The sequence below is a fragment of the Antrostomus carolinensis genome, unplaced genomic scaffold (genome assembly GCF_000700745.2).
Source record: "Antrostomus carolinensis isolate BGI_N321 unplaced genomic scaffold, ASM70074v2 scaffold17335, whole genome shotgun sequence".
NCBI lineage: Eukaryota > Metazoa > Chordata > Aves > Caprimulgiformes > Caprimulgidae > Antrostomus > Antrostomus carolinensis.
Window position 1 is genome coordinate 111,443 of NW_010315923.1, and position 26,614 is coordinate 138,056.

General features: G+C 35.5%; 1 protein-coding gene across 1 annotated transcript in view; it reads right to left on the reverse strand.

Moving 5' to 3' along the window:
• CEP120 (centrosomal protein 120) overlaps positions 1–25,928 on the reverse strand; it is a 37,635-nt gene extending 11,707 nt beyond the window's left edge. The window contains exons 1-17 of the mRNA XM_029084990.1: positions 25,777–25,928; positions 24,788–24,902; positions 24,055–24,196; positions 22,219–22,367; positions 20,846–21,043; positions 18,523–18,750; positions 18,040–18,247; positions 15,681–15,858; positions 13,191–13,340; positions 11,902–12,084; positions 9,519–9,615; positions 9,276–9,428; positions 8,523–8,612; positions 7,937–8,029; positions 5,592–5,753; positions 1,795–1,917; positions 245–343 (exon numbers count right to left, since the gene is read on the reverse strand). Of these exons, the coding sequence (XP_028940823.1) occupies positions 245–343; positions 1,795–1,917; positions 5,592–5,753; positions 7,937–8,029; positions 8,523–8,612; positions 9,276–9,428; positions 9,519–9,615; positions 11,902–12,084; positions 13,191–13,340; positions 15,681–15,858; positions 18,040–18,247; positions 18,523–18,750; positions 20,846–21,043; positions 22,219–22,367; positions 24,055–24,196; positions 24,788–24,902; positions 25,777–25,904 (2,496 nt within the window). The 5' untranslated portion in view covers positions 25,905–25,928. The remainder of the gene's footprint in view (positions 1–244; positions 344–1,794; positions 1,918–5,591; positions 5,754–7,936; positions 8,030–8,522; positions 8,613–9,275; positions 9,429–9,518; positions 9,616–11,901; positions 12,085–13,190; positions 13,341–15,680; positions 15,859–18,039; positions 18,248–18,522; positions 18,751–20,845; positions 21,044–22,218; positions 22,368–24,054; positions 24,197–24,787; positions 24,903–25,776) is intronic.
• Positions 25,929–26,614: the final 686 nt, after the last annotated feature.

Genomic DNA, 26,614 nt, shown 5'->3' on the forward strand with positions numbered 1-26,614 from the left:
CATGCCTGCTTTTAGCTATGCCAACCTTCAATGCAGACTTGCATCTTGGTCTTCCCCAAGTTCAATGTCAAATTCAAATCAGTTTTGCTGTTCTCATTTTTGTCAAATGTGTAGTTCAGAGCTTTAACTTTGCAAAGGTAAACAGTACTAAAATCAAAACTGACAGTAGTTAACACTAATTATAAGTAGCTTCAAACACTACATTAACTTGGTTGTCACATATGACAGAAGAAAACCTGCATACCTGTTTTAACCTTGCAAGTTCTTTCAAAGCCCTTGTCCATTGTTGTTTGTAGTGGAGCTTTGACTTGGTAGCTGACTCTAACTTTCTTTCAAGTTCAACCTAAAAGCAATTAAAATCATATCAGCTGAAGCAATAACAGCAGTAACAATCACTGCAAGATGTATATATACAAAGGGTCTAGTTTAAGAAAAGTGTTTATGTATGTAACATACAACATCATCTAAAGCTGTTATATAATATAACATAAATATTATGGCACATGAACATTTTCTTGTTTAAAATATAGCCTTATTTTTATTGGATAGTTGTCTATACAAAAAGAAAAATATTAGTTTTTAGCACTAAATCTGCTGAGGTAACCTTCAAATTTAAGAGACTCAAATTAGCAACCTTTTTTTTTTCAAAGCAATATTATAAACAATAATTTAACAGAAACACTGATGGATAAATCTAGCCTTTAAAAGTTGTGTAGTTTTTTTGTTTTTTTCTTTCATGCTGCTGATAGAAGATTTTGTGCTACATTCTGTTCTCTGACCTAGAGATCTGTTCAAGCCATTCTCTAAAATTTATGTATGCAGTGTGGATCTTTGATCTTACTATCTAAATAAATCTTTAAAAAACATTACACTCTAAAAAAATCATTGCATTCTCTGCAAAAAATTAGTATTAAAAGGCAAATGAAAATAGTTATGAAGTACACGGAACAGTAACCTAAAAAATGAAGCATTTTTAACAGCAGAGGTAGTGGTATTTTGTTTTAATCAGATAAAAAATATTTACCATTATATTTGTAAAGATCTTAATGCATTGATTTTTTTTCACATCTAACAAAACCAGGAAATCAAAAAATATGTAAACTAGGTGTTTAAAAAGTCTGTAGAGACAGAAACATATTTTGAATAATTTCCTTGCATTATTAGAAGTTATCAAGCATACATTAACATGCAGACTGGCCATACAACTGTGAGTGCATTTTGTGCCAAGAAGCTTGGTCCAATTTTTTTCAGCTTATTCCATCAACAATTTGACTCAAACCTCGCAATAATTCTGAGCATAAAATGCCCATACCTGTGGTTTTAACTCAGCAAAATATCTTCTACTGAAGGCATGTATGGTTTCCAAGAAATCAACTTACGACAGTGACTCTATTCCACTGATAAGTAACACAATCTCTTTTCAGAAATACTTAATAAAAAAACCAATGCACATAATGGAATACCAGTCTCAATTAACTCTCATAAGAAAAATCTTCATCTTTATTTAGTTCTATAAACAGAATGCTCAGAGTCTCCAGCATAAATCATGATGGTAGCAATTTAAATATACAGGTTAGGTTTTTTCCTTAGCCTCTAATACTACCGCTTCCTCCACAGAAATAAGGCTACTGTTGGCCTTATTTGTGTCTGAATATTTAAGGTCTGAAGAAATTGTTGGGAAAAGTAAAACAAAATGGACAAATTAACCAGTTTATCATGCAAGATTATTCTACACCTCCCTCATCAGTGAGTGGACCACAGAGAGTTTTTAAAGACTAGAAAAATACAAGATACCTTTTCTAAAGTGAGAAGATTTATTTCTGATTGTAGCTGGATTTCTGGTTTGCTACTTTGCTGTTCTTTGTATTGCTGGAACTCCTTCTCCAAAATTTTATGCTTATTCTCTGCTTCATAAAGCTACATTAGAGATATGAAGATAGAAAGCAAGTTAGCAGAAAAACCCGTTCAGACAACAAATTAGGTTACAGAACTTCAGCTACTCCTTAGTCCCTGGAACAAATATCTTACTGTCAATTATCTGATATAACACAGACACTGAAAGCTATACATTCATAATTAATGATTTCTTGATGATGGCATACAGGAATGTTTTAATAGGAAGAATTTTAAAGAGGATCTTTGCCCAGTACTGGAAAGAAAAAACAAGTCTGTGTTTTCTAGGAGAAGCTTATGTTCCTCTGTTAAATATTACTAAACTATAAATTCCTTATTACACCTGATGGAACTGATGCATTCCATCACAGAATATGATCCCAAATTCTGCACTTGTATTTATGTCCAACTAGCTAATGCAAGTATTAACATGAATTGTATCCAACAGTTTAGAATGCAGGGTGAAAATGCTTCAGATAATTTCTGTTTCAAAGCCTACAGCTTCTTCTATTAGTACATCAATACTCTACTTCTTTGGATCTCCTAATCGGATGACCTATATTTTTCTTCTAAAATTTTGCTTTTTACATCTATTATTTTTAGATAATAGATGTAAGTAAACACAGATGCTTCCTAAGGAGCCATACAAAAACATAGTTCACTGCAGTTACTTTTCACATGTAGCCACAATAGCCAACTTTGACAAAAGGTATTGTTCATCACCTTCCCATTTTTACCAATTTCTTTTTAAAGCAGACATACAGACATGATGCCAATGAAAAAGACAGTAACTAACTTATTTAGCTATGAAAAATGTCAGCTCTCCCTAGAACTTCTATAGTAATTTTTAATTTCTTGTTTGGTTCTGCAAACACTTTCAAAAACTGTTTTCTTTTCATAAGACCTCAAGTTGTGGACTGCTAGGGAACTGCACAAATCATACAAATAAAGCACAATGTCCTTATTCAGGAAGTAAGAGCGATGTTTTTCAAGGCAGATGCTTCAGAGATCTTCTCTTGCACATAGTGGGGCTTACCTCCAAACAAGTTAACCATTTAGAGAACTCTACAATTTAAGTGTGAAAATTGTGTATTGACACAACTCCTTAATAGGAAAGGAATAAGTCAAAGCATATTGTTTATAACTATTATAGTTTAGCCCAGAATATTCCCTGTTAAAAAAAACATAAAACACAAACAAAAAACCCACACTCAAAAAAGTAAAAGAAGCCCATAAGTCCTGGTAGCAAGAGGAACATTCTGCTTATGCACATTACAAAGGGAACCATCCTACAGTGAGACTTCAAAGCAAACAAAAACCCTCCCTATCTCCAGCAAAGCAAACCAAAATAGTCTTTTCTTAAGCAGAATATGCAGTAACCATCACCTCATACTGAAGCATGACCGATTCAAAATAGCAGGAACGGCACAGAGGAAGACAGCCAGCATGACCACCTGGAAGGAACGGCCTTCATACAAAGCAAGACAAAACACAGTGGGATTTGTGTTTGGAAGAGAGATAGTATGACAGACACCTAAGCAATCAGGAACAGTATGTAGCACAGGCACTAAAGGATTCCTCATAATTAAGCAATGAGCTTAAATTAACAAAAATAAGTTTTTAAATATACAACACAGATTTTAGAACTCACTGCTACAGGATGTTGCAATGCTAAAAAGAGAAATACCTTTTAAAAGGGATCAGATGAGTTAATTGTGGTGGGTTGACCCTGGCTGGATGCCAGATGCCCACCAAAGCCCACTCTATCATCCACCTATAGCAAGATGGGGAGGGGAGAAAATAAGATGGAAAACAAAAAAAATAACCAGACTTGTGGGTCGAGACAAAGGCAGTTTAATAGAAGCAAAGCAAAGCTGCATGCGCAGAAGCAAAAGAACAAAATATTTATTCTCTACTTCCCATCAGCAGGCCATGTCTGGCCACTTCCCGGGAAGCAGGGTTTTCATACGCATTGTGGTTCCCGGAGGACAAAACAGAAGTAACAAATGCCCCTCCTTCACCCTCTGTTCCCCTTGCTTTTATTTCTGAGCAGACATCATATGGTATGGAATACCCCTTTGGTCCATTTGAGTCAGCTGTCCTGGCTGTGTCCCCTCCCAAGACCTTCCTCACCCCAGCCTACTGGGGGAAATGTTGGAGAACCAGCCTTGGTGCTGTGCTAGCACTGCTCACCAGTAACCAAAACACTGGGGTGTTATCAACACCCCTCAAGCCACTAATGCAAAACACAGCACTCTGAGGGCTGCTATGGGGAAAATCAACTCCAGCCCAGCCAGGCCCAATACATTAATGAAGATAATTTCACAGATGGTTAGTAAATATGAAACACTGCCTCTGGCTGAGGGCACATGTAACTCTTGCTGGTATTGCTGGATATACCAAAATTCTATTTTCTCATTGTTCCATTTCTTATTTTCTTGCCCTCTAAATCCATCCATTACTTCAACAGAATGCCAAGCTAACTAGATCTTCCATCAGACACAGTATAGGAAAAATAAAGTGATTGTGGTGGTATTGCAACCTAGTTAAAAAAAATCAGTAGGAGTCAAATGAATTAATTTGGAAGATGACGCCTAGGGAGTGGCATTTGTCCACTTGAGCCTGAAGAACTATTGGCTATCTTGCCTGGACTGCTACAGCATCAGTAGCTGCCAACAACACATCTATCATGCAGCAGTGATCCACTTATGAAGTGGATTGCATTCTGCAGTTTTGAAACTGCTCATCTCAATTCAATGATTGTTCAGCAGAATAGCTAAGATTAGCATCTTCTAGAATAGGACCATGTTTTGTATTAACTATATTAAGAAGTTCAATGTACTATGGTTAACATATGCTGATGAGAAAGAAGTATTTAATATTAAACTAATAAACCCATAAAAACACAGCACAGCTCTTCCTAATACAAAAACATGCCTTTGGCTGATACGGGTCTCCAGTTACTTGCTATCACATATCAGAAATGAAAAGCACCAAAGCATGTAATTCATCTACATAAACTAAGTACTTTGAAAAACAATTATGCATTCCTAAGATTTAATCTACTTAAATTAAATGTCTAATATTTTAACAGCTCAAAAAAGCTAGTACTAACTTTTAAAATTTTACAATATGCTTTAACAGTCAAGAAAAATAGCTAGACTAGTCTTGCCATTAGTGCAAAAGCTAGCTTACAGGACGGAAGAATGCAGACTAAGTTTCCTTGGTTTAATGAAACTACTACTTTCAGAATAGAAGGTCACAATAACAAGATAATTTTGCCCCCACTCCCATCCCAATAAAGATAACAGAAATACTCTTTTGCATCAGAAGAATAAAATGAACTGCAAAGGCAAGCTACCCAGATGTCTTGCTAGATGTTAACTGCTAACAGTTTATTAGGTTATAGAAATGTATACTGCTGTTTGGGTTCTATGTGTAATGCATGCTTGTAACTGCAGTTTGATTTTCAGTGTTGGAAAAAAAAAAAAAAAAAAAAAGAAACTACTGCACTGCAAACTGGTCCTACTACTGAGGAAGACAGAGAGACAGATCCCAGCAAGTAGCCCATCAAACAAGTGAAAAAGTTTTTAGTACAAAGTTGCCAGAATGTGCCTGCCTTAAAAACCTTGCTCAACTTATTTTTAAAAATGCTTTCTTAAGTAAATGCTTGAGGCAAAAAATTTAAGTGTACTTGCCTGTTGCTGTAAGCGAAGCTTGCCTTCTTCCACCTGTTTGATTTTTGACCTTTCTAGCTCAACCTGATATGCACAGTCTTCTCTGGCTCGCCGCACAGAATCCTGTAGCTCCTGCAGATTTCGTTCATGCTCTGCTTGCAACTCCTTCTTTACTCTTTGAAGCTTAAAAGTGAGACATTTATATTAATCCAGAGGTGCAAGAGGTTTATTTTAAGAGCCTTTCTTACAACTGTTATTACTATTCATGACAGAAAAAAGTTATCCATTTTAGAAATTAGACAATAGAAATTCCATTGTTATGTATATGTTTGATATATACCCTTTTATTTGCTTTCAGTTTAACTGGTGCGATGCAAATTACTATATTTGGTCTACAAATATACTCTTGTTTGACTACTGTAAAAAGGGAGCTCTTTGTATCTCTACTGTAATTGCTACATAGGATTGCTACGGGCAAATTTTATGTCTACCTTTCTACTAAAAAGCTAAATAGACCCCTTCACTGCACAAACCGTGAAGTCACAGCTACAGCCAAGATGCCTTTAGATCAGTAAGATTGCACTCTTCAAACTGAGCATATTGAGAGCATTTCCCATTGAGCTAAACAGGAAAACAGTCCTTGACTTGTTTGAACTTTTAAAAAAGACGTTACTGGCCTACACAACTGCTAGCTGAATAGAAATCTCTCCAAACAACCCATTTCTCAAATTGTGTAATTGCTAAATGAACCCTACATCATTTTGTCCAGATGCTTTTGGAATCCACCGTTTTTTATTATCTGTAAGCCCTCAGGTCAGAATCTCATTAAACTTAGAGCAAGTTTTGAGACAAATATATATACGATTCAGAATAAATACTTTTAATGAGACTGAAATGCATTTGGCTAATCCTAATCACCAGATTTTCTGCACAGATGGTAAAGTCAGAGACTATTTACAGCACAAACTGAATCTTGAGGGGTGTAGACAGCTTGAGTATAGAAGAGGACACAGGCTCAATCAGTGAGCTTGACTGGGAGCTCAACCTGTGTTGGGAGCTTTCTTAACTTTGTTCACAAACACAGGAAGGATTGATGGGATAAAAAGATTGTTCTGAGCCACAGAAGAAGAGTTTGTCAGACTGCTAAATCATGACAGCAGTTTACCTATGTAATGGTGAGTTTGTTCTGAAGTATAAAAATAAGCAGTTTATCTTCTTTGTTTCTCTTTTCATACAACTACCTTCCCTGAGGACTTGCAACCCAGGGGGAGGTTCTCCTCCCTTTCTATTCTGCCCTGGTGAGGTCACACCTGGAGTACTGCATCCAGTTCTGGGCCCCTCAGTTCAAGAGAGAGAGAACTTCTGCAGAGAGTCCGGCAGAGGGCCACAAAGGTGATTAAGGGGCTGGAGCATCTTTCCCACAAGGAAAGACAGAGAGCTGGACCTGTTTAGCCTGGAGAAGAGAAGACTGAGAGGGGACCTCATCAGTGTTTATAAATACCCAAAGGGTGGGTGTCAAGAGGATGGGGCAAGACTCTTTTCAATGGTGGCCAGCAATAGGACAAGGGGCAACGGGCACAGGCTGGAACACAAGAGGTTCCACTTAACATGAGGAAAAGCTTCTTGGTGCCAGAGCACTGGGACAGGCTGCCCAGAGAGACTGTGGAGTCTCCTTCTCTGGAGATGTTCAAAACCCTCCTGGATGCGGTCCTGTGCAACCTGCTCTAGATGAACCTGCTTTGGCAGGGGGGTTGGATTAAGAAGTCCCTTCCAACCCCTACCATTCCGTGATTTCCTCATCTTGGGGGTGTTCACTGAGATCTAGAAACAGTGGTAGCTACTGGTTTCTCCCATATCTTCTTTGGCCCTGTCACTGTAAAAAAAAAAAAAATGAAATAGGAACTCTATCAAATTGCTGGATAACAAAACTTGGACAACTGCAGTTTCTCTCAGCTCTCATTGTCACCTTCTCCTCCTTCAAAGGTTAATCTAGCAATTAGTGTTTGAAGTAAGGCACTCTTGTACACATGTATAATGTTCACCTGACAGTACTAAACTTAAAACAGAGATACGCTAATGTTATACAAGTGTTTCCACTGACACTGTAATCCTGTTAAGAATAGAAAATTTACAGTTCTGTAATTCTAGCAACCCATTTATAAGTTCATCAAATTTCCATTTCAGTAAAAAAGTGTAGTTGTAACAAAACTTGGCTTAACTTACTAGTGCTCCTCTATGTACCAATATGAATGCAGCTATTTCAGTTTTTATACACAGGTCACAATTGTCTCTATATGAAAACCCAACAAACATTATAGAAATAGCTCATGCAATTGAATCGTTTAAAATGACCAAACACTTTTTACCTCTGATTCAGCACTAAAAAGCTGTCGTTCACGCTTATCTAGATCTCTCAGGGTCTTCTGAAGCTGTTCTTCCAAAACAGTATATTCTGCTACCTGAAAGAACAAAAAAAGACCTTTTTTTCTTGCAATAAAAATAATGTTTTAGGCAGGTAGAGAAGTTATTCTTACTATGTTATAAAATGTTGACAGTTTTTGTTTGGAAATCTACATATAAAACAAATCTCCAGCTCTTAATGAAGAGATCACAATGGAGAGCCTTTCTTTCTAATACAATAAAGGCTAACAGGTTACCAGACACAGCTGGGCTGTAGAAGTGCTTTTCAACCACACAAGTGAAAGACAATTAAAATCAAAAAGCCCCCAAAGCAAGCAAGCTAGCCTAAAGGATTTCTAACAGCTATTCTATGATTAAGGGCTACTTTTAATTTTTTGCACAGTTGTAGACGAGAAGTGTGCATACCAGTAGATGTGAAGACTAATCACAGACCTTTTGTTCTATGTTAGTTACAAAATATCTTGTAAAATTTCATAGCTATAAGAGATTTATAATGAGACGTTCAGCAAGTGTAACAATGAGTTTACTTACCTTTTTCTTCACTAATGCTTCTCTCTCTCTATCTCTTTTCTTCCATTCTTCTGCAAGTGCTTGCATATGGGCCATTTCCTTCTTTTTAAGCTTTTAAAAGCAAAAAAAGATCAAAAACCCCAAACCAGTAAACTAAGTCAAAATAGTTGGAAGTGCAGCTTTAAAGAAGAGAGTACTAAAAAAAACCTAAGCCTCAAATCAAAAGACTTTAAGTTTTGTACACTGACTTTATATAACCCAAAGTATGATTCTGATAGTAAAAGCTATTTCTTATTCTTATGTACAAAATGCAAAGTAAGCCTAAATTTGAGAAAAATAGATACTAACAAATAGACATTAGATTCTCAGTAGCTTTTAAAAAGAAACATGTGACTAAGAAAACCTAGAATGACTTAAAGAGTAGAAACACAGCAATGGATTTTGACTGGCAACAAGTAAATGCAGTGTTAATATTTAACACCAAATATTTGTATCCTGAATATCTACTGTAGTTCATAAACAGTAAGGGGAAATTGTGAAGGAGTACTCTGTATTTCACCACCTAGCACCTAATTCAGGCACTTAGCAGCATTAAGAGTATGGAATATATTTGTGTACACCTGAATGTTCAATACTCTGTATCAGCAAAATTTAGTTCTTATTTGAAACAGAGGCAAAGTTTAAGAAAAATGCAGTTCATATTCCTCTCAACAATTCTGCTAAAGCTTCTCTGCCAGTCATGCAGTTTAGGAAATAAACAGAAAGAATAAAAACCTGATTTTCAAAAATGTCCTCTTGCATTTCCTTCCACATTTCTAACTCCAGTGCTGCTTTGTATTCAAGAGTTTCTCGAGGTTCTGGATGGTTTTCCAGGGCACAATGAGGCTGAGTGTGAGTGACATGTCGTTGTTGACCAGCATCTACACACTGATATAATAACAGTACATTTTTAGCTGGAAACCCAACTTTTTAAGGAAGTGGTCAAGGAAAAAATGAAAAGATTTATGTAAAATTTACTTGAGAAGAATCTGACACCAGAACTTCTTGCATTTTCACAAGCCCATAGTCTTCCAAAGTGATAGCATATGAAAGCTCTGCTATTCTGTTGCCTGACCTGTTAAGAGCATTAGAATATTGGTTTAATGAAAACTGTCTTAAAAATACAGAAAGTGAACTGTAAGATAACATACAAAACAACAAAGCTGAAGTGCTAAGAGGTTCCATGTAAGTTCAGGGACTCTAAACAGCTTCCTACATGAGAGCCCAAACATAGTCTCCCATAAATACTGTTTTAACTTAGGAACTGATGTATATATACACAGTAAGCTTTCCAACTTTAACAGGTAACTTGTCATTGGGAACCTATTTAACTAAAAGCTTACTATAATCAACATATTCCTATAACAAGGAAACAATCCAAAATTGTACCTGCAGTCTTAAATCTCCCTAAAATATATACCTGTTGAATACAGGCATTGCTGCTGACTTCATTCTAAGATACTCAATGAGTTTCATTTGTCTTTATTTTTTAAGTGTCAACAGTAACTTTCTAGTTGAACTTACTGTTGAACTTACAGCAACAGTATAATAAGTCACTTAGCATATAATGTGTGATAAGCCATCTTTGGATTACTAAAAAATACATTCCTGGAAGCTTCATCACAGAGAACTGATAACTTTAAATCCACTTACAGTTAAAGAATGTCTAGATAACAGAAAGTTTAGTAATCTGAAATTAGTTGCAGTTTCTGCTTAAGTAGAACAGTTTGTCTCTGGCTATCTCATCTCTAATCATAGACAAAATGTAGTAAACAAAGGCAGTTTTCAGCACAGAAAGATACGAAGAGAAGGAATATGCACAGATCATGTAACTGAAAGTTATCACTAGTTTAACATGAAAGTATACGGCAGTGTAGACCTGTACTCGGTCAGAAACAGAACTTTCATTTCAGTTATAACTACTCAATGATGCAAAGGCAATTACACAATCACTTGATGCCTGGCAGCTGCAGAATTAGGTATTAAGCAGTTTGCAACAAAAGGCTGCAGGAATTAACCGTGGCTGTAGTTCTCTAGATAACACAAGTATTTTTGCAAAGATGTAATCTTCTACACAGTTATTTGCAAGGGAAAACGAACAAACATTTGTACTTCACATACATTAACATGAATAACTGCATTAAATTCTCACAACTTTTTAATCAGTCACTGATTAAAAAAACCCACAAGACTCAAGGTAGTGGACCTCAGAAATCGGAGTAATTAAACCAGATTAACATATCAGTGTAAAAAGAACATTACACCAACAAGACCAAAGCTCAAAAGGTATCAGCACCGCAAAATGCAGAATTGATTACATTTTGAGAATGCCATCTAGTGGTTACAAAGTTTTGTGCAAAACCAGGTTTCATTTTAACAAAACTTACTATTGGTGAAAGTGTGAACCTTAATGCACAGTGAGATCATAAAGTAACTCTCCACAGAATCAGTCCATGCTGGCTTTCACACAAAAAAGTTTAAACAAAGTCAGAGATCAATTTTCTATCAATTTGGAGGCAGTGGGGGAATAACAGTCTGTGTCAGTAACCTGAAGTTTCCTGTTTGTCAACTATAGCACATTTTAATTATCTGCAGGACTAGAAGTTTAAAACGAACCTCAGTCTTAGTAGCAACTATATTTATTCCTAAAGGCATAATCAAGTTCCATTATCACACAGAAAGAGATGAGGATTTAGACACTGATTGCTAGCACAGTTCACATCTTCAACAAGGACACAGGACAGAATTAACTATAAATTAAGTTTCTTCATATTAATAAAAATAACATCACCCTTCTATGTAAATGAACATTTATCTTCAGATAGGATACTAACTAGTAACACTGCTCCTTCTGATGTGCACCGGCTCAAACTCCTGCTACTATCACAGGGTATAGTCCTGAAACAGGAAGCCTCTCCACTCTTTCTGTGGATGTTTCTGTCCTCTTAACTTTCATTGAAGTCAGTTGTATCTAAAAGCAAACAGGCTTAACTATTTCCTAGAATATCAGCAGCTTTTTGTTATTGTTAAGTAACTTACTCAGGTAAGTGCCTCAGTAACCATTTTTTCCCCATTTATTTATTTATTTAATTAATCTGTCTGTGAAGCTTATCCAAGATCACGATTACATAAAGGTTTATTACAACAATGCTGGTAGTACTGTGGGGTTGCACAATATGCCTGTGGCAATTTAACTTTTAATCTCTTGGATGCCTATTCCTATCCCCCTATTGCAATACTCTGCAACCTGTTTATCTATCCAGAAAGGTAAACAGGAACAGTTTGCCCCTTTTTTCAGAGAAATACTAAACAAACAATTCTTCAAAACTTGCTACAAAGTACTTTTTTAAAATAGTTTTACCCTTGCGCTGCTATGACACTGACTGTTTCATTACAAGTCTGACGCCAGCACTGTTCACCACTAGCACCCAAGAACCGGGTTTTTTCCGAAGCCAAAACATTCGAAAGCTGAAGTCTTGCCACCCCTAGAAGTAAGTCTTTAGCTGTTTTATCCTTGTGCCACAATTCAACCAGCAGAGGTAATCTGAAACAAAGAAGTGATTTTAGTGTCAGGCATCAACACAAAAAAGGAAGCTTTCCTATTTATTTGGGAGAAGGACCCCATGTTCTAAAAGTAGCTTCCCAAATCAGTGATGGTTACAATTGTCAGAACAATGGGATGGCTTTACTGCCTCTCACTCAGAGGAATGAGACTGACTGACTTTATCCTATCCATCACTTACTCACTTTGGTGAGATTATCATTCTTTTCTCCAGTTATTAGAAAGAACAATGCTGCAGTGAAAGTGATTGACTGAATAATCTTAACAGATCTACATCACTTTAACTTATAAATACCTAAAAATAAACTTCAGGCACTGCCACTCATAGAACACATCTCATTCTCCTCTTCTTTCAAAGAATCACTATTGTGATGATTCTTTATTCCACATCTTAATCAGGTATCAAAAGCTTGTTGGACTACTGGGAAAATTGTGCCACAGCTCTCAACACTACTCAGCTTCCTAGGTGCTTGCTGTATTTCAAAGATACTGGGTAATCACTGTGTATTAAAAAGTACAAAAAACTTATTTCACTTGAAGTAATGCTTTGTTAAAATTATGCTATCAACTTTTAATTTAAGAACTTACAGTAACAGCACTTGTTTCTTTAAGCAATGATCCCTATATAAGTACTCAAGAGATAAAAGCAAGAACTGCAAGAGTCCCTGACTTTAAATTCAAGTCAGAGAAATTGGAAGAGCAGTGTATGAAATATTTGTTGCCAATAGCACTTGGATTCTTCACTGAATTCTCAAATTGATGATCTTAATTAAAAAGAAAATTAACTTGTGACTGCATTTTTTTTGACTCCATGATTTTTGGATGATTTTTGACTCGATGATTTTTGGACTTGATGATCTTAAAGGGCTTTTCCAATCCAGGCAATGCTGGGAATTCTGTGAATTCCTGAGCTGGAGGGATTTAAAAGCCATGTAGATGTGGTGCTCGGGGATGTGGTTTATTGGCCACGGTGGTGTTGGGTTAATGGTTGGACTAGATGATCTTGAGGATCTCTTCCAACCTCCACGATTCTGTGACTTTTCTACAAAAAGTAGAAAAAGTGTAATTAATAGAATTTAAGTTATCACCTGAAGAATGTATCTTGAAGCTGATGAGGTATAGTTGCAAAGTCAAAGGCACAGTAGGACTGTGGAAGAAAGACTTCCATGTTCTTTCTGACTTCTACAGGTGGGCTTGTCATAATAGGCGCTGCACTGCCAAAAAATGGATATGAATACCTAATAAAAACAAAAATTACCAAATAATAATTAAATACTTATTTCTTACATCTTCTGCAACAAGAAAATCAGTTCAGACACCTCTTACTGAAGCATGACTTGTATTAAAGTTACAAAAATTTGCACAAATACATCCAACAATGCAATTTATTTCTCAAAAATTCATGTTTTCATTTACTTCAGCACTGATCCAGCTTCACTTATATTTGTTATTTTGACAAAAACAAACAAAACTTTAATGACCTGTATGTTCAGAACCATAGGAATTTATCTTTTATTAAAATTCATCGCTTTATAAAGCGATGAGAGAAATAGAAGAAAGGAATACTACATTCAGATATATATTGCTACTTGAGAACATTTATAACTACATTGACAGCTAAGACTGGTCTAACACACAATAACTGCTAACTAAGTATACATATACACAGTGTCAGAACCATTTGAAAGCGTCAGAATCATTCTAATAATTTAGTTTTTCATTCCCACAGTTTAATTCACTAGGAGGAAAGTCAAATCACTGTACCAATATGGTTTACAACGTGGCCTGAAACTACTCCACTGGCACAATTCAGCACATAATAAACTACAACAGGGAGGCCGAGAACCTTTTGAACTTCACTTGCTCAAATTTATGATGCCAGCTGTCAGCTAAGTTACTAATAAAATAAATCTGCCTCAAATGCTACCACTTATAAAATTCCATACTTCACTGTGCAGAACTGTTTAAAGAGCTTGGTTAGATCTGAACAAAATAATGCTCCCAATATACAGTCAAAATGCAATTTTTACCCTGCAACTTTTCTTAGCATTTAGGTGTTCAGATGTTTATCTTCAGTTTCTTGCCATATTCACTACTGTAAAAATTTGAGATTTTTGAAATATCAAAACCCATTTCTTGCCACTGTGCTGAAATAAATTAATTTATTTCAGAACATTATCTGAAAAAGCTTTTACATGACAAAATTCCATCCACTGCACCTTTTTATCCACATAATATTTAATATAGGCTATACATAAAATCATTAATGATGCAACCTATACTAGTTGTATTTTAGAATATACCACAACTCCACTCCAATCCCACCTTTTCACTCTAGTTCAAACAAAGCTTAAAGTCCAAGAATCATTAACACATACAGACTTTCTGGTGACCAGTTAAAACTGTATTGAACCAAACTCCACCAGAACAACAAAAGCAAAGCAAATTCAGATGCACCTCCACAGCCAGAAATATTCAATCCTCTCAAACTGAATCACCATTTAAAGATATGCTTCATCTTGTGCATCAGAAGGGATGTAATGAAAATTAGAAGGCATCTGTAAAAACTGCTATGAACCACTTATGTCATCAACAACTAATATTCCACAAGTAGGAATTTTATTTTATTTTCTAAAACAGAATTATCCTAGTATCTACAAACCCTTGGTCCTAGACTCTAAGGAAAACTGAAAACAAAACAAACAAGCTGATAGAAGAAAGTTTCCCTTCACTGGTGATGTTAAAAAACAACATGCATACAGCTACTGGTTTCAATACCCTTACTTATAATTGCTCCTTCACTTTTTAAGTTCTTATTCCTCCAACTTAGCACTAACCTCTCAGCTAACATCTATTTATTCTCCAAAAGTGCTCCTGTATTTTTCTTTCATTTTACATCAGTAACACACTCATCTCTAAGCTATTGCTCCAGACTAGCACTGGTAGTGTTCTTTTGCTCCAAGGACAAAACTAGCATCCAAAAAGCTTGTATTTTTTTTTTTTTTGTATCTCCACAAATTAATGTAATAGAAGATGCTACTTTTACCTACTAAGCTTTACTTCTTGTATGCAAAGACTATAAAAAAACTCTGATACTATCTCTCAGAATTTGCATTTACTACACTGGTTCTTCACTTTAAGACTAGAATGTGCTTTCTTTAGATTCACTGTAACACACAAACCAGGTGACCCGTCTCATTAAAACACTAGATCTGGGTGAAGACATAGAAAGCTACAGAAGTCACTCCTTCCATCAGCTGTAAGAGCAGCCAGAAAGTAAGGACACAAGTAATCCTCCTTTTTCTCTAAGGACTGAATGATAATCTGTATTGCTGGAGCTCAGATATTCAAGTGAGATTTAATACAAATTACAGTGCAGGTGATCTTTAATGCTGTAATGCTCAGAAGTTTAATGAACAGCCAGATGAACACTCCAAAGTATTTTGCTCCTATCAGCTACTTAAAGGTAAAAGCCATCAGGCAGCAAAGCAACAGGAATCACTCAGATGATGAAGGCTTCATACTGAAAAGAAAGCACTGTTATTACCAGGAATAAGATCAACAAAAATAAATCATACCTTAAAATGCAATTTATTGGAAAACCAACTTCCAGACCATGTATACTTCGTAGGTCTATTGAAAAGCAAAAATGGTGAGAGGCTGCTGGAATGACAATTTTCTGTGCTGTCACAGGCTCAGAAGAACTAGATGCACCCACAGGGTTGTGTTGAGACGCAGCTACTGGATCATTATCAGCTGAAAACACAGAAGAGAATTTGTGTGCATTTTTAACAATCTGTTCTGCCCAAAATAACAAAATAAACTAAATACAGGTCTCACATTTTAAATATAAGTACAGATAGGCTGTTTCCCCAAAAGATTTCGATTCCTTGTAATATAAGTTAATACCACGAAAGATAGCCACTCTATTTGCAAATTACTGCTTTAAACCTTCTTAAAAGATTATGTAATACTTTTCCTTTTTTATTAATCTTCAGAGCTATTTATCTCACTGAAGAAAAGTTTAGACTAAGACCTGAGATATTAAGTTCTTCAGAAAGATGCTATAAGACTTTAGTTTCAACAGCTTACATATTTTTTCCAAGCCAACATGAGGTGGCCTTACAAAAAAAATAATTCGTAGTAACTTAGTTTGCTTTGAATTAACTAACCTCTTTATTTTGGGACTGAAAAAGGCAGAGGACCAGGTTAACTACAGTGTTCATGCAAGGCAGCATCAATCATTTGTCCCAAGCTGAGGTTAAGTATTGAAATAAACTTAAGTGCTCCTGCTCGGTCTGTAAGACACATCTGCTTATGCCCTTTGATCAGAACCAAAAGATATTCTCCAAAAAATTTTTAAGAGAGTAAAGCATAGAAAAAGGCAAAGAAACTGTCAGAGAAGAATTCAACTGCCTTCTGGAAGTGCTCGTTGTTCTGATCCTCTTTCTTCATGATTATGTAAAATGTTTGCATTTTGTATTTTTAAAGAAATACATCATTGCTAGCATTGACTTTACTTTTTCCCTGCTTCTTTGTGTGTTTTATTTGCATTAACAGTAACACAAAAAAACCCCAATAATACTTCAACGTCACATAGCTAGCATAACATAGGAATCAAATTTTCAGTGATTCAGGTAAAATGTCACTAGATTGCTTGGTGCAATGAAATGGCTGAATAGAAGTTTAAGGCTACCACAGACAAAAGAACAAAAATCACATACAGCCTACTGTTAAAATTCATTTAAGTTGCTACTATATTCAAATTTCATTCAGTGTACTGAATTAAATAAATTTTGCATTACTGGAATTTTGCAGATCTGTCAATAGAGGTGACTTTTCTCTGTTTTGCAATTTGAAAACAGGAAGCTCTTCAGTATACTGTTTGTTAACCTCTTGGCAAGACTCAGACACTGGGCCTGAAAGATAAATGTGAAAAGACATGTTTTGCACCTACCAGAAGAGTTATACAATTACTATTACTATTAATAAAAACCCACAAACCTAGATTTCTTAACCACAGATTCAAACTAGCTGCTGGATTCACACTACTTTTTTTTGATACATATAAAGGACTTAATCCTTGCTTAGATAAGATCAATTAGGATTAAAAGAATTTATCTGAAATAGCAGATAAATCCTGAGACTACACTCTAGGACATATTTTCTTCTACAGAACTGGGTGTCTTTAGGACCAATCTGAAAAGAAAAGTAATAAAAATCTAATTACAAAAATAACCATTTGGCTTTATTAATAAATCATCTCTTAAGATGCATGTTCAGTAATGTTTAGCAAACTAGCATTTGTTCTTCTGTGCTTTACTCTATCATTGTAGTATTTCTTCCTCTCTCATCTCTGTTCTTCCTCAACTTCTCCCCAACCCACTCTTCGAATCAAAAACAAAACAACGGAAGTCTTCAAAGGCTGTGTGGGCTACCAACTCCCTAAATAAGTATGACATAAAAACAAACAACCCAATTGCTTGGTTTTGTCCAAGAACCTCTACAGTATGAATGTTTGTTTTCACAACTAATTACCAATATAGTAAATTCCTTAGAAAATACCACATTTCCCCTGCCTTTATTTAAAAAAAGGGAAAGTTAAATCATTTAATCTCCTCATTAAGCAAGTCAGTCTCTTCACAGGTATTGTACTGAACCTCCCCATTCTGAAATTCAGGGAATTCTAAACACTGCTGCTATTATTTAAGCTGACGACCATCCATGTCTCTTGTAATCTACACACCATCAAATCCCCTGCCTGGCTCTTTCAAGTGTTTTCAACAACCACAACAATGTTCAAATTACATTTATTCTCCCCGTTATTTGTTTTATGTAAATAATACTTACTTATCTGAAATTTATCTCCACAAATGATTAGCACATGATACCAGGCCACAATTGACAACTGGGGAAAAAAAAAATCATACCACATACCCTTTTTCTTTAGTTTCGTGCCTTTTTCAAACTGAAGACTTTCCATTTCACTTTCTGTTGCTTCATCTTCTGTTGAAGAAGAGCTATCAGCTTGAGATGGGACATTCTGGGGTCTCTGCTGCAAGCCCTCTATTTTTCCACTAACATCTGAAAGAACTTTCTCCTGTGGCTGTTTAAGTTCAGTTGGAGCATTTAAAGGAGTCAAAGGCTGAATGAAGTGACATAGTTTTCTTAGTGATCATGGCTTGCACTGAAAAATTCTGTCTAGAACATTTTTATAGTTTGAGAGTATTTTCCTGACTTAGAAAAATGAAGCAACAAAAGGATTAGTCATACTAAGCAACTTATGCTTTCAGGCTTTTGTTTGGTTTGTTTTTTTTTTTTAAACATACTTAACTGTCAAATATGACTTAGAAATACCAATTATTTTTTAACATGAAACAGCAACATTGTCTAAACCAACAACAAACAAGTAAGCTATACCTGGGCACTCAAGCTCTCCCTTTGCAGAATTACAGATACCCCAACAGTAGGGCACATATCCAAAGGCAACTGTGGCAGTTTCTGTTTAGTTCTATTTGGTGGAACAAGGACAAATGCTCCTTCTATTGCAACAGGGTGTTGATCAATCTCCACATTTCCTTTCTTCAGTAGTCCAGACAAGGGTATTTCAGTGCTTCCGAGAGACTGGTCCCCACAGCAAAGATGGATCTGTACACATACAGAAGCGCTAGAAAGTAACTGGCTTGTGCATTTCCACTTGAACTATCTGTTCACCCTCTACTAAAGGTAGCATAAAGAAAACAAAATTATCTTTCCTAGTCCAGTACCCTGTATGCTCAGAACAAGTGTTTTAAGTAGTATGAGAACAGCCATGAAATTTCAGTATTGAGCAGGTAGGATTTGCCTCATGCTAGCACAGTAGCAGATCACTGCACAGCTATTCTGAGGATCTGTCATACCATCAATTCTGGAGGACGAATTCAGCAGTCTGTGGTTTCTAAACACAGCACAGATTCTTGCCTTTAATGTACAGGCATACGAAATGCATAACTGCAACGTAAAGAAAAAAGGTGCTTGAAAGCTCAGTCCTTGTGCCTATATTTAGATATTATTTAAATACCAAGGATTTTTGGAATTAAGTAACTGTTCTTAATTCCTGGTAAGAATCATTATTCCTTTTCCAAAACTTAACTCTGTCTTCTTTCCACAGCTTAATATTTATACATCTAAGTAAAAGACGGGTATTCAAAAACACCATTCTAAGGTAATTCTCCTCAGTGAAAGTTACTCCTTGAAACTTACACACCAACCTGCTCTTTCCCAAATAAGACTGACTTCAGTTCTGTTTTAGTAGATTCAGAATGCAGTATTCTGATCCTTAATATTTATGACACTTAATAAAGACTTCAATGCTAAAACGTAGCAACTGTCCATACACACAGCTAGGTGTGTCTATATATGTACTTACACAGATAAGTAGAAATACAACCATACACTATATACATATATACATCCCCCCTCCCGCCCAGTCTGACAGCTAGCACTTTTTACAACTAAAGTCTTAATTTTTGGAAAAATATATTAAACACCAAGGATCAGAAAAGAATGCTCTGATCCTATATCCTAAATTTTAAGAAGCTGAGTGAGAAGTCAGAGAAAGTAAGCTGTAAATCAAGATGCAGATCTGACCTCATGACAACTCTTGTTCAAAGCCATTCTTTAACACAATGAAAACGAGCCTAATTATCTGTACAAGTATACAATACAGGCTGTATTAAATACTTTGTTTCAAGACTATAGACTGATTAAATTCCACACACATCAGAGCATATGTTTCTCCGAAGTGGTCATTAGAAAAATATTTAAAGTTGAGACAAAAAAATCTGAAGCAATGTAAGATTTAAACAGAAACATTCCTAAACTAACCTTGATAACAAAACTAGAATGGTCTGTACAATTTTAAAGGAAAAAATAACTTTTAAAGGGTCCAGATACAAGATTTACTTTGTATAACTCACACTGTCTTATTTACTAGCAAAGTTATTAGAAACCTTATACCACCCTCAACCAAGAAGTCCCTTGTTTTGTAATGAGTTAAGTGTGAGCCAGACAATTTGCCATAAACACTTTCAATACTACCCAATATTTAGAATCAAACACATTTATGTTGGAAAAGACTCTTAAGATAATTGAGTCCAACCATAAACGTAACACTGCCAAATCCACCACTAAACCATGTCCCCCATTTAAAGACATAGCTAAAGATAAGCTATATCCTGCAACAGCCCAAATATGGCTGTAGTGTATTTAAAAATAGCACTTGGCTAAAGAGTGGAGAAAAAAGCCAGACCTCCCTTATTATTCACAGAGAGTGCTGAGGACAGTGATTTCGAGGACAGTGATTTTAGAACCTAAGCAACTGGTGTGGATGAGGTTATCACAGGCAGCCCAAAGCAGGACTGTGGGTTGCAGATGGTCTGATTGCAGAGCAGGTCCCAGAGCTCAGAGCACTGGAGAATGCCACATTAGCTCTTTGGGAATATGTTTCATCAATACCTTTTATCGTGACATGTAACCCAGCTTACTATAGCAACCGTACTAAAGAGACTGCAGTCCATTTGAGCTGGGAAACTTGCTCTTAGGGTCTCCCTCATATCAGTAAGAGAATCAACTTATATTTCAGCCAAAATACTGTTATACAATTTAATTTTTGAAAGAGAAGTGTTTTCCAGTTTCAGCCTGAGCCATATTCTATTTCTTTTCATTATTTATTTTCATTCACATTTGAGAAGAAATAGCTTACCTGCAATTTTGATTGTGCACAAAGATAAACTTGAAGGACATCAGCTGTACTACGTATTCGAACTGAAGCTCTTTCTGGCTCAAAGTTTGGATTAATTAAATCAGTGAAAGGTTCATTTGTGACATCATTTCCCAGTAACGAGTAGTAGAAAAAAAACTGAGGCTGTGGTTCAGGAAGCTTCATAGTACTAGGAACTAACTAAAAAAAGATGTAGAAAAGAAGAACGTATCTCTTTCATTAATGTACAGTTACAGTAATCCTTAAGCTTTACCCTTGAAATTAAAGAGCTTAAAGTGATCTCAAACTATCAAATAGCTGACCTAAATCCTAGCTTGCACTACACACATAAAATAAAAAGAAAACTTACATTAATATTCAAGCTGAATAAAAAAATAAATCTTATTTTACAAGCATATCAGTAACTTGCTAAATTCTGAATTACCTTTAAGATTTATCAGGACCAAGTGCTGTAACTGACACCACATATTCAGTAACATCAAGCACTGTACAAATATTCAGAAATAAGCAGTACCTCCACAAGATATTTATAGTGCAAATAAACAATGCAGATTAGATACGCAGTTATATAACTTATGTAATTGAATGAAAGACTGGAACAGCCAGAAACAGCTGCTTCATCCTGTAGCCACTACAACTGTGAGTCCAGTGCCTAAAAAGGCACAGTCTACTCCAGACTGATTACAGTAAGTTTACTTCACAAGGCCCTATAATCCTGACTTGGAAAATTATCTTCTTTGATAAAAGAAGACATGACTGAGAAGAGTTATAGATCAATTCTAATCATGGTGGCTTGGAGTCATGACTTTCACAGTAACCTGGACATACCTATATTTTTAAACCAGACAATGTGTACCACTGTGGTACAGCACAGCATGGCTACAGCAGCCGAGGTCTAAAGCTGAAATAATCACATTAGCATGGCACTTCATCCAAGCTAGCAAGTCATTCCCTTAGGCAACATATAAACTCTACAAGTTCATATAACTTCCGTATCTGAAAAGTATTTTGTCTTGTTTGAACTTGAGCACATGGGCACCACATTGAAGACTGATATTCATACACATACTTTCTATACTATATTGTAATATAAGTGTATGCATTTCATAAAAGTGCATAATTTAAAGCAAATGTAATTTTAGTGATCCAAAAGAACTCTGATCTTTCATCTGTAATTTAACATGTAAGCACTACATAAAGTTTTAAAATTCAAATTAATATATATTAATTCAATATGGGACCAGGCTATTTATAACAAGAAAATAAAAAACCTAATTAGAAATAAGGCATAGGAGGATCAAAGTACAAACATAGGACACTACTTCTTAAAAAATATACATAGCAAGGAACCAAACCTGTTCTAACTGTGTGGCAAACGCAATGGTTACAGACAAGACAAAGCATTCTCTGCAATACTCTGCTGGTCCAATTTGATGATAGCCCTCTTCTTCATTTAAGACTGGTACAATACTTTTAGGGTCTAGTCCAGAAAGAAGGTCAGATGCTAAGAGAGAAGAAAAAATAACTGGTGACCTTATTAATTGTTGCAGGAATCTTATGCACTATTGTAATTTTACCTTTAATTATTGTACATGTGGAAAGAAAAATTCCAAATAAAGATCTTGATGCTTGGTTCCAAAGCATTTCAACACAAAAAAGCCTTTAAACATACTTACGTATAGCTATAAAAAAATTCTGAAATTCATTTCTAGTCAGTGGCCACAGATGTTATTCTGAACACTATGCTAGAAATAATGTTAGTGCATATTTTTATTTAATGTTACAGTGAGCATCATCATAGTGACTGGAATCTTATTTCATTAGGTTATAATCTACCATGCTGCTTCTTTATTTTACACATTAAAGGAAATGCAAGACAGTAATGGCATATGACAACCCGTTCAGTTGTTTAAGAAGTATGATGCCTCATATGCTGGGTGAAGACAGAAGGGATTTCTTGTATCTTCTGCCAGTGTCATGAGGGGTAGGAGAGCTTGCAGGCAGAAAGATCAAAGTGGAGATTAATACACCATTTACAGTAGTTCTTGCCTCCTTTACAAACTTTACAGTATATAAAATTCCCTGTGCTTTGTTGTGTACCTCAAAGAATGGAGTAAGCTAACTGGTGACACTGGAACTCCAATAGTGTCTTAACCACTAATTGAATGCAGCCAAGTCATCAAAAGTCTGGGCCAGAAACCTTGCAAAATACTTACTGCTACCAACCACTTTGTTTTTACAAAAACAGAGCCACAGATAATGATACAAAGATAATTAATTTCAATCAGCAAGAAGTTACTCTCAGGGAAAGAACACAAGGTATTGTAAGGTAAGTAAGAAAAAATCCACTAGTTGTAACAGAGGCTTAGCTTTTAGAAGTGAAGTAGATAGGCTTTTGGGTAAGGGATGAAGGGGGAGATAAATCTGTTTTTGTTTGGAGGTTTTAATTTTTTTTAATAAAGTATAAGTGTTTGTTTTTGGGTTTTTTACACTACTAACTTGCATTAAAAACTCAGAAATTAAAAAGGGACTGAAAAGCACAGCACATAAAGGCACCTACTAGTATTGATATTGAGTTCTAATACATTTTTGACACATTTAACTGATTACTTTTGAGAGGAATGAACAAGAGAATCCAGATGTCAAATGAGTCCCAACAGTTAATATGAAGTTATTCTTACCACAAAAACTTAACAGCAGAACATGATTTAAGTACTGAGTGATTTAGATTAGATGAAAAACCCATTGGAAAAGAGAAGCAGCCTACCCAATAAATGAAATATTGCACTACATGATTCCCAGTCCAAACTACTGAAACTGCATTCTGTAAAGAATGCTCCTTTCTTATTTCTTTCATCACAAAACTTTCTAAAACTCTGAAAAATTAATAATATGCCTACAGGAATAAATTATGAGTCCCAGATTCTTATTTTAAAGATCAGTTGGTTTGCAACTGTGTCCGCCTGAAAAATTACACAATTTCTACAGCAAATCACCCTCATAAAATTGTAACCCCAAGGTACATGAATCACCTGTAAAGACGTCCCTTCCAACCCTACAATTCTGTGAAATGCTATGAAATCAAAATTCTCTTGAGACTTAAAACAACACATTTGCAACAAGTGATATATTCACCTGGCACAGGAGCATTTTAAATTCAAAGTGAGTAATATTTTTATTACGTTACTTACCCTTCCCTTCTCTTGGGGGTGCCTCCTTTGCTTTAAAAGCATCGACCACTGCTTTTGAATCAGTCTCCAACACAACACCCACTTGTATTTCAGATTTAAATTTAGTATATTTGTTACTAAGCAGAGGATACCACTTTGGTGCCTACATCATTAAAAACAAAGACAAAAACCAGAAGCATTTAAAAAACTAGGAAAGTAATATAATATTGTTAAAGAAAAATCAGACTTGGTCTAGCATTTCTACTTCATTACCTACATAAATATACTTTGGTTTTTATTTTCAAAAATCTGGTCTATTTTGAGTACACTATTATACTGAAAGATTCTATAGAATGCTAGAACTTCTGACTGCCTAACACATCTTCCAGAGGCCCACTAAAAAAACCTTAAGACTTGATTTGATGATGGAGATACAATTCAATTGCTCAATATCAATTGCTTTGATAAATTTTTCCAGGCAACTAAATAATGAATTCCTTAAAAATATTGCTTTTAAGTGCTCTAATTCTCAAATTCAGGAGTGCAAGATTAGTACAAAAGTACTTTCATTTGCTCATGTTCTTACATACAATCGAGATGTCTCTAACAAAACAAAACAAAACATGATCAGCTAGGAGTAGTACTCCAAAACAAGATATAAAAGTTTTGTCTGTGCCTTAGTCCAAATTCTACTATCTGAAACAGTACTGTTGCCAAAATATACATTTTTGAAGCTTTATACTCCACAACATACCTGTTTCTTTTCCTGCACAGCCCTTAAATCAAGTACAATATAGCCTATATTCTCTTTAGCTGAAGATACAAGATCCAATGCACAACACTGGAGTTTGATAGGTGTACGCTGCAGCCTGAAAGAACAACTCAGTTGAAATCCAAAATGTAGAATTATCTCTGCGATTAGTTCTCAAAAAATCATTCATATGTTTCAAGCATACCAGTGACATAACATTTGTTACATAACTAGTTTTATAGGTCAGAAACTGAGTTTATATTGAACGTCTGAAAATTTATCATTAAGTGAGAGAAAAAAACAAGTGGATTAAATTTGTAAGAGGAATGTACTGGAGTCTCACAGAGCCTCAAGTATTATTAAAAAGACATTGTGACAAATAAACTAGATCTCATTCACATACAAGAAATAACCAACAAGAAACACCTCACGTGAAATAGGACTTCTGCAGAAAACTTTTGTGCAAAGCACCTAACAATACTTAGAAGCATAGATAAAGTGTCTAGCATAAGGTACATGGAGGTGTTCTCTCGTCAAACATCAAAGATAATATGGCCTTTTTAACACCTTTGAAACTAGGGAGGTAATATTATAATCTGTCAGTCAAAACCAAATGACAGCTAGGGAAACCTATTTCTCAACTCTTCTATCTAGCATTTTCAAAAATACTTTACATAGGCTTTTCAGGCTTGAAGTTAATTATACATTACAATATAGTCCAGAAAGCCTGACTCCAATGCTTGAACTGTAGCACTACTAATTTGCTGTAACCTCTTGGCTTTTTTTCAGTTTTTTTTTTTTTTAACATAACTTATCTTGCCACATACTACTTTTGTTTCCTGGGGTAGCATTAAGGTAGACCAGTGTACAGCTAAAAGAAAGTTCTAAAAAAAATTCAAATGAGAGCAACACAAAAAATTGTATTTCAGTACCTGTAGAGCCAAGAAAATTAGATTTTTATCTCCAAATTAGACTCAACTTTCTAATGTTACCTGTGCTGATGAAGTGCTTTCCTATCAAGTTCCCAAGCCAATTCCGTAGCAAATTCTGGCTGATCAGTATGCTCTACAGGATCAGTAGCCAACTGTTCACCATCAAACTTTGCTTCGACTATAAGCATGTGCTTGGGTCGTTTTGGAAAATAGCGCCCTGTAAGAGAGTGCAATTGCCACACACCGTCACTAAAAACGAAGCAGGAGCTCAGATTTATGCCATAAACCAGTGACATAGTAATACGTTTCCTGTACCATCTTCCCTACATACTGTAAAGCTATGTTCTTCATATTAAGAAACAAATACGTCTTCCCACCATGCAGAAGAGAGAAAGAAGAACATAACACAAAACAAACTATTTGTGAAGCATCCAAAAGTATCAAGACATTAAGAAACAAAGAAAACTAGGCAACTAGTATGATTTAACTTTGAGAAGCCCGTAATTAGGAATAGATCAAGTGAACAACAGGTGAGAGACAGAAACTGAATGCTTTGCCTCTACTGCAGATTTTTTCACTCTTACATCAAAGCAGCAATACATGAGCTAAAGAAAGCAGTGAATAGTGTTTTTCTAGCTACTTCTTGAAAAAGAAAAAAAAGTACTACTATATTACAAGTTCCGGGTTCAGCATCATCCTGTGTTCTGATTAATAATTTAAATACCAAAGCAAAGCAAACAGTAACATCTTATATGTACCACAGTGTAGGAAGGGGCTACACGCATGTCAGAGGACAGGATCTTACTTTAAAGCTACCTTGGCAAACTACATAAACAGACAGAGAGATATTAGGAATTACTTGACAGAGAGAAAGCATTCAGCCAAGAAAAACCCAAAC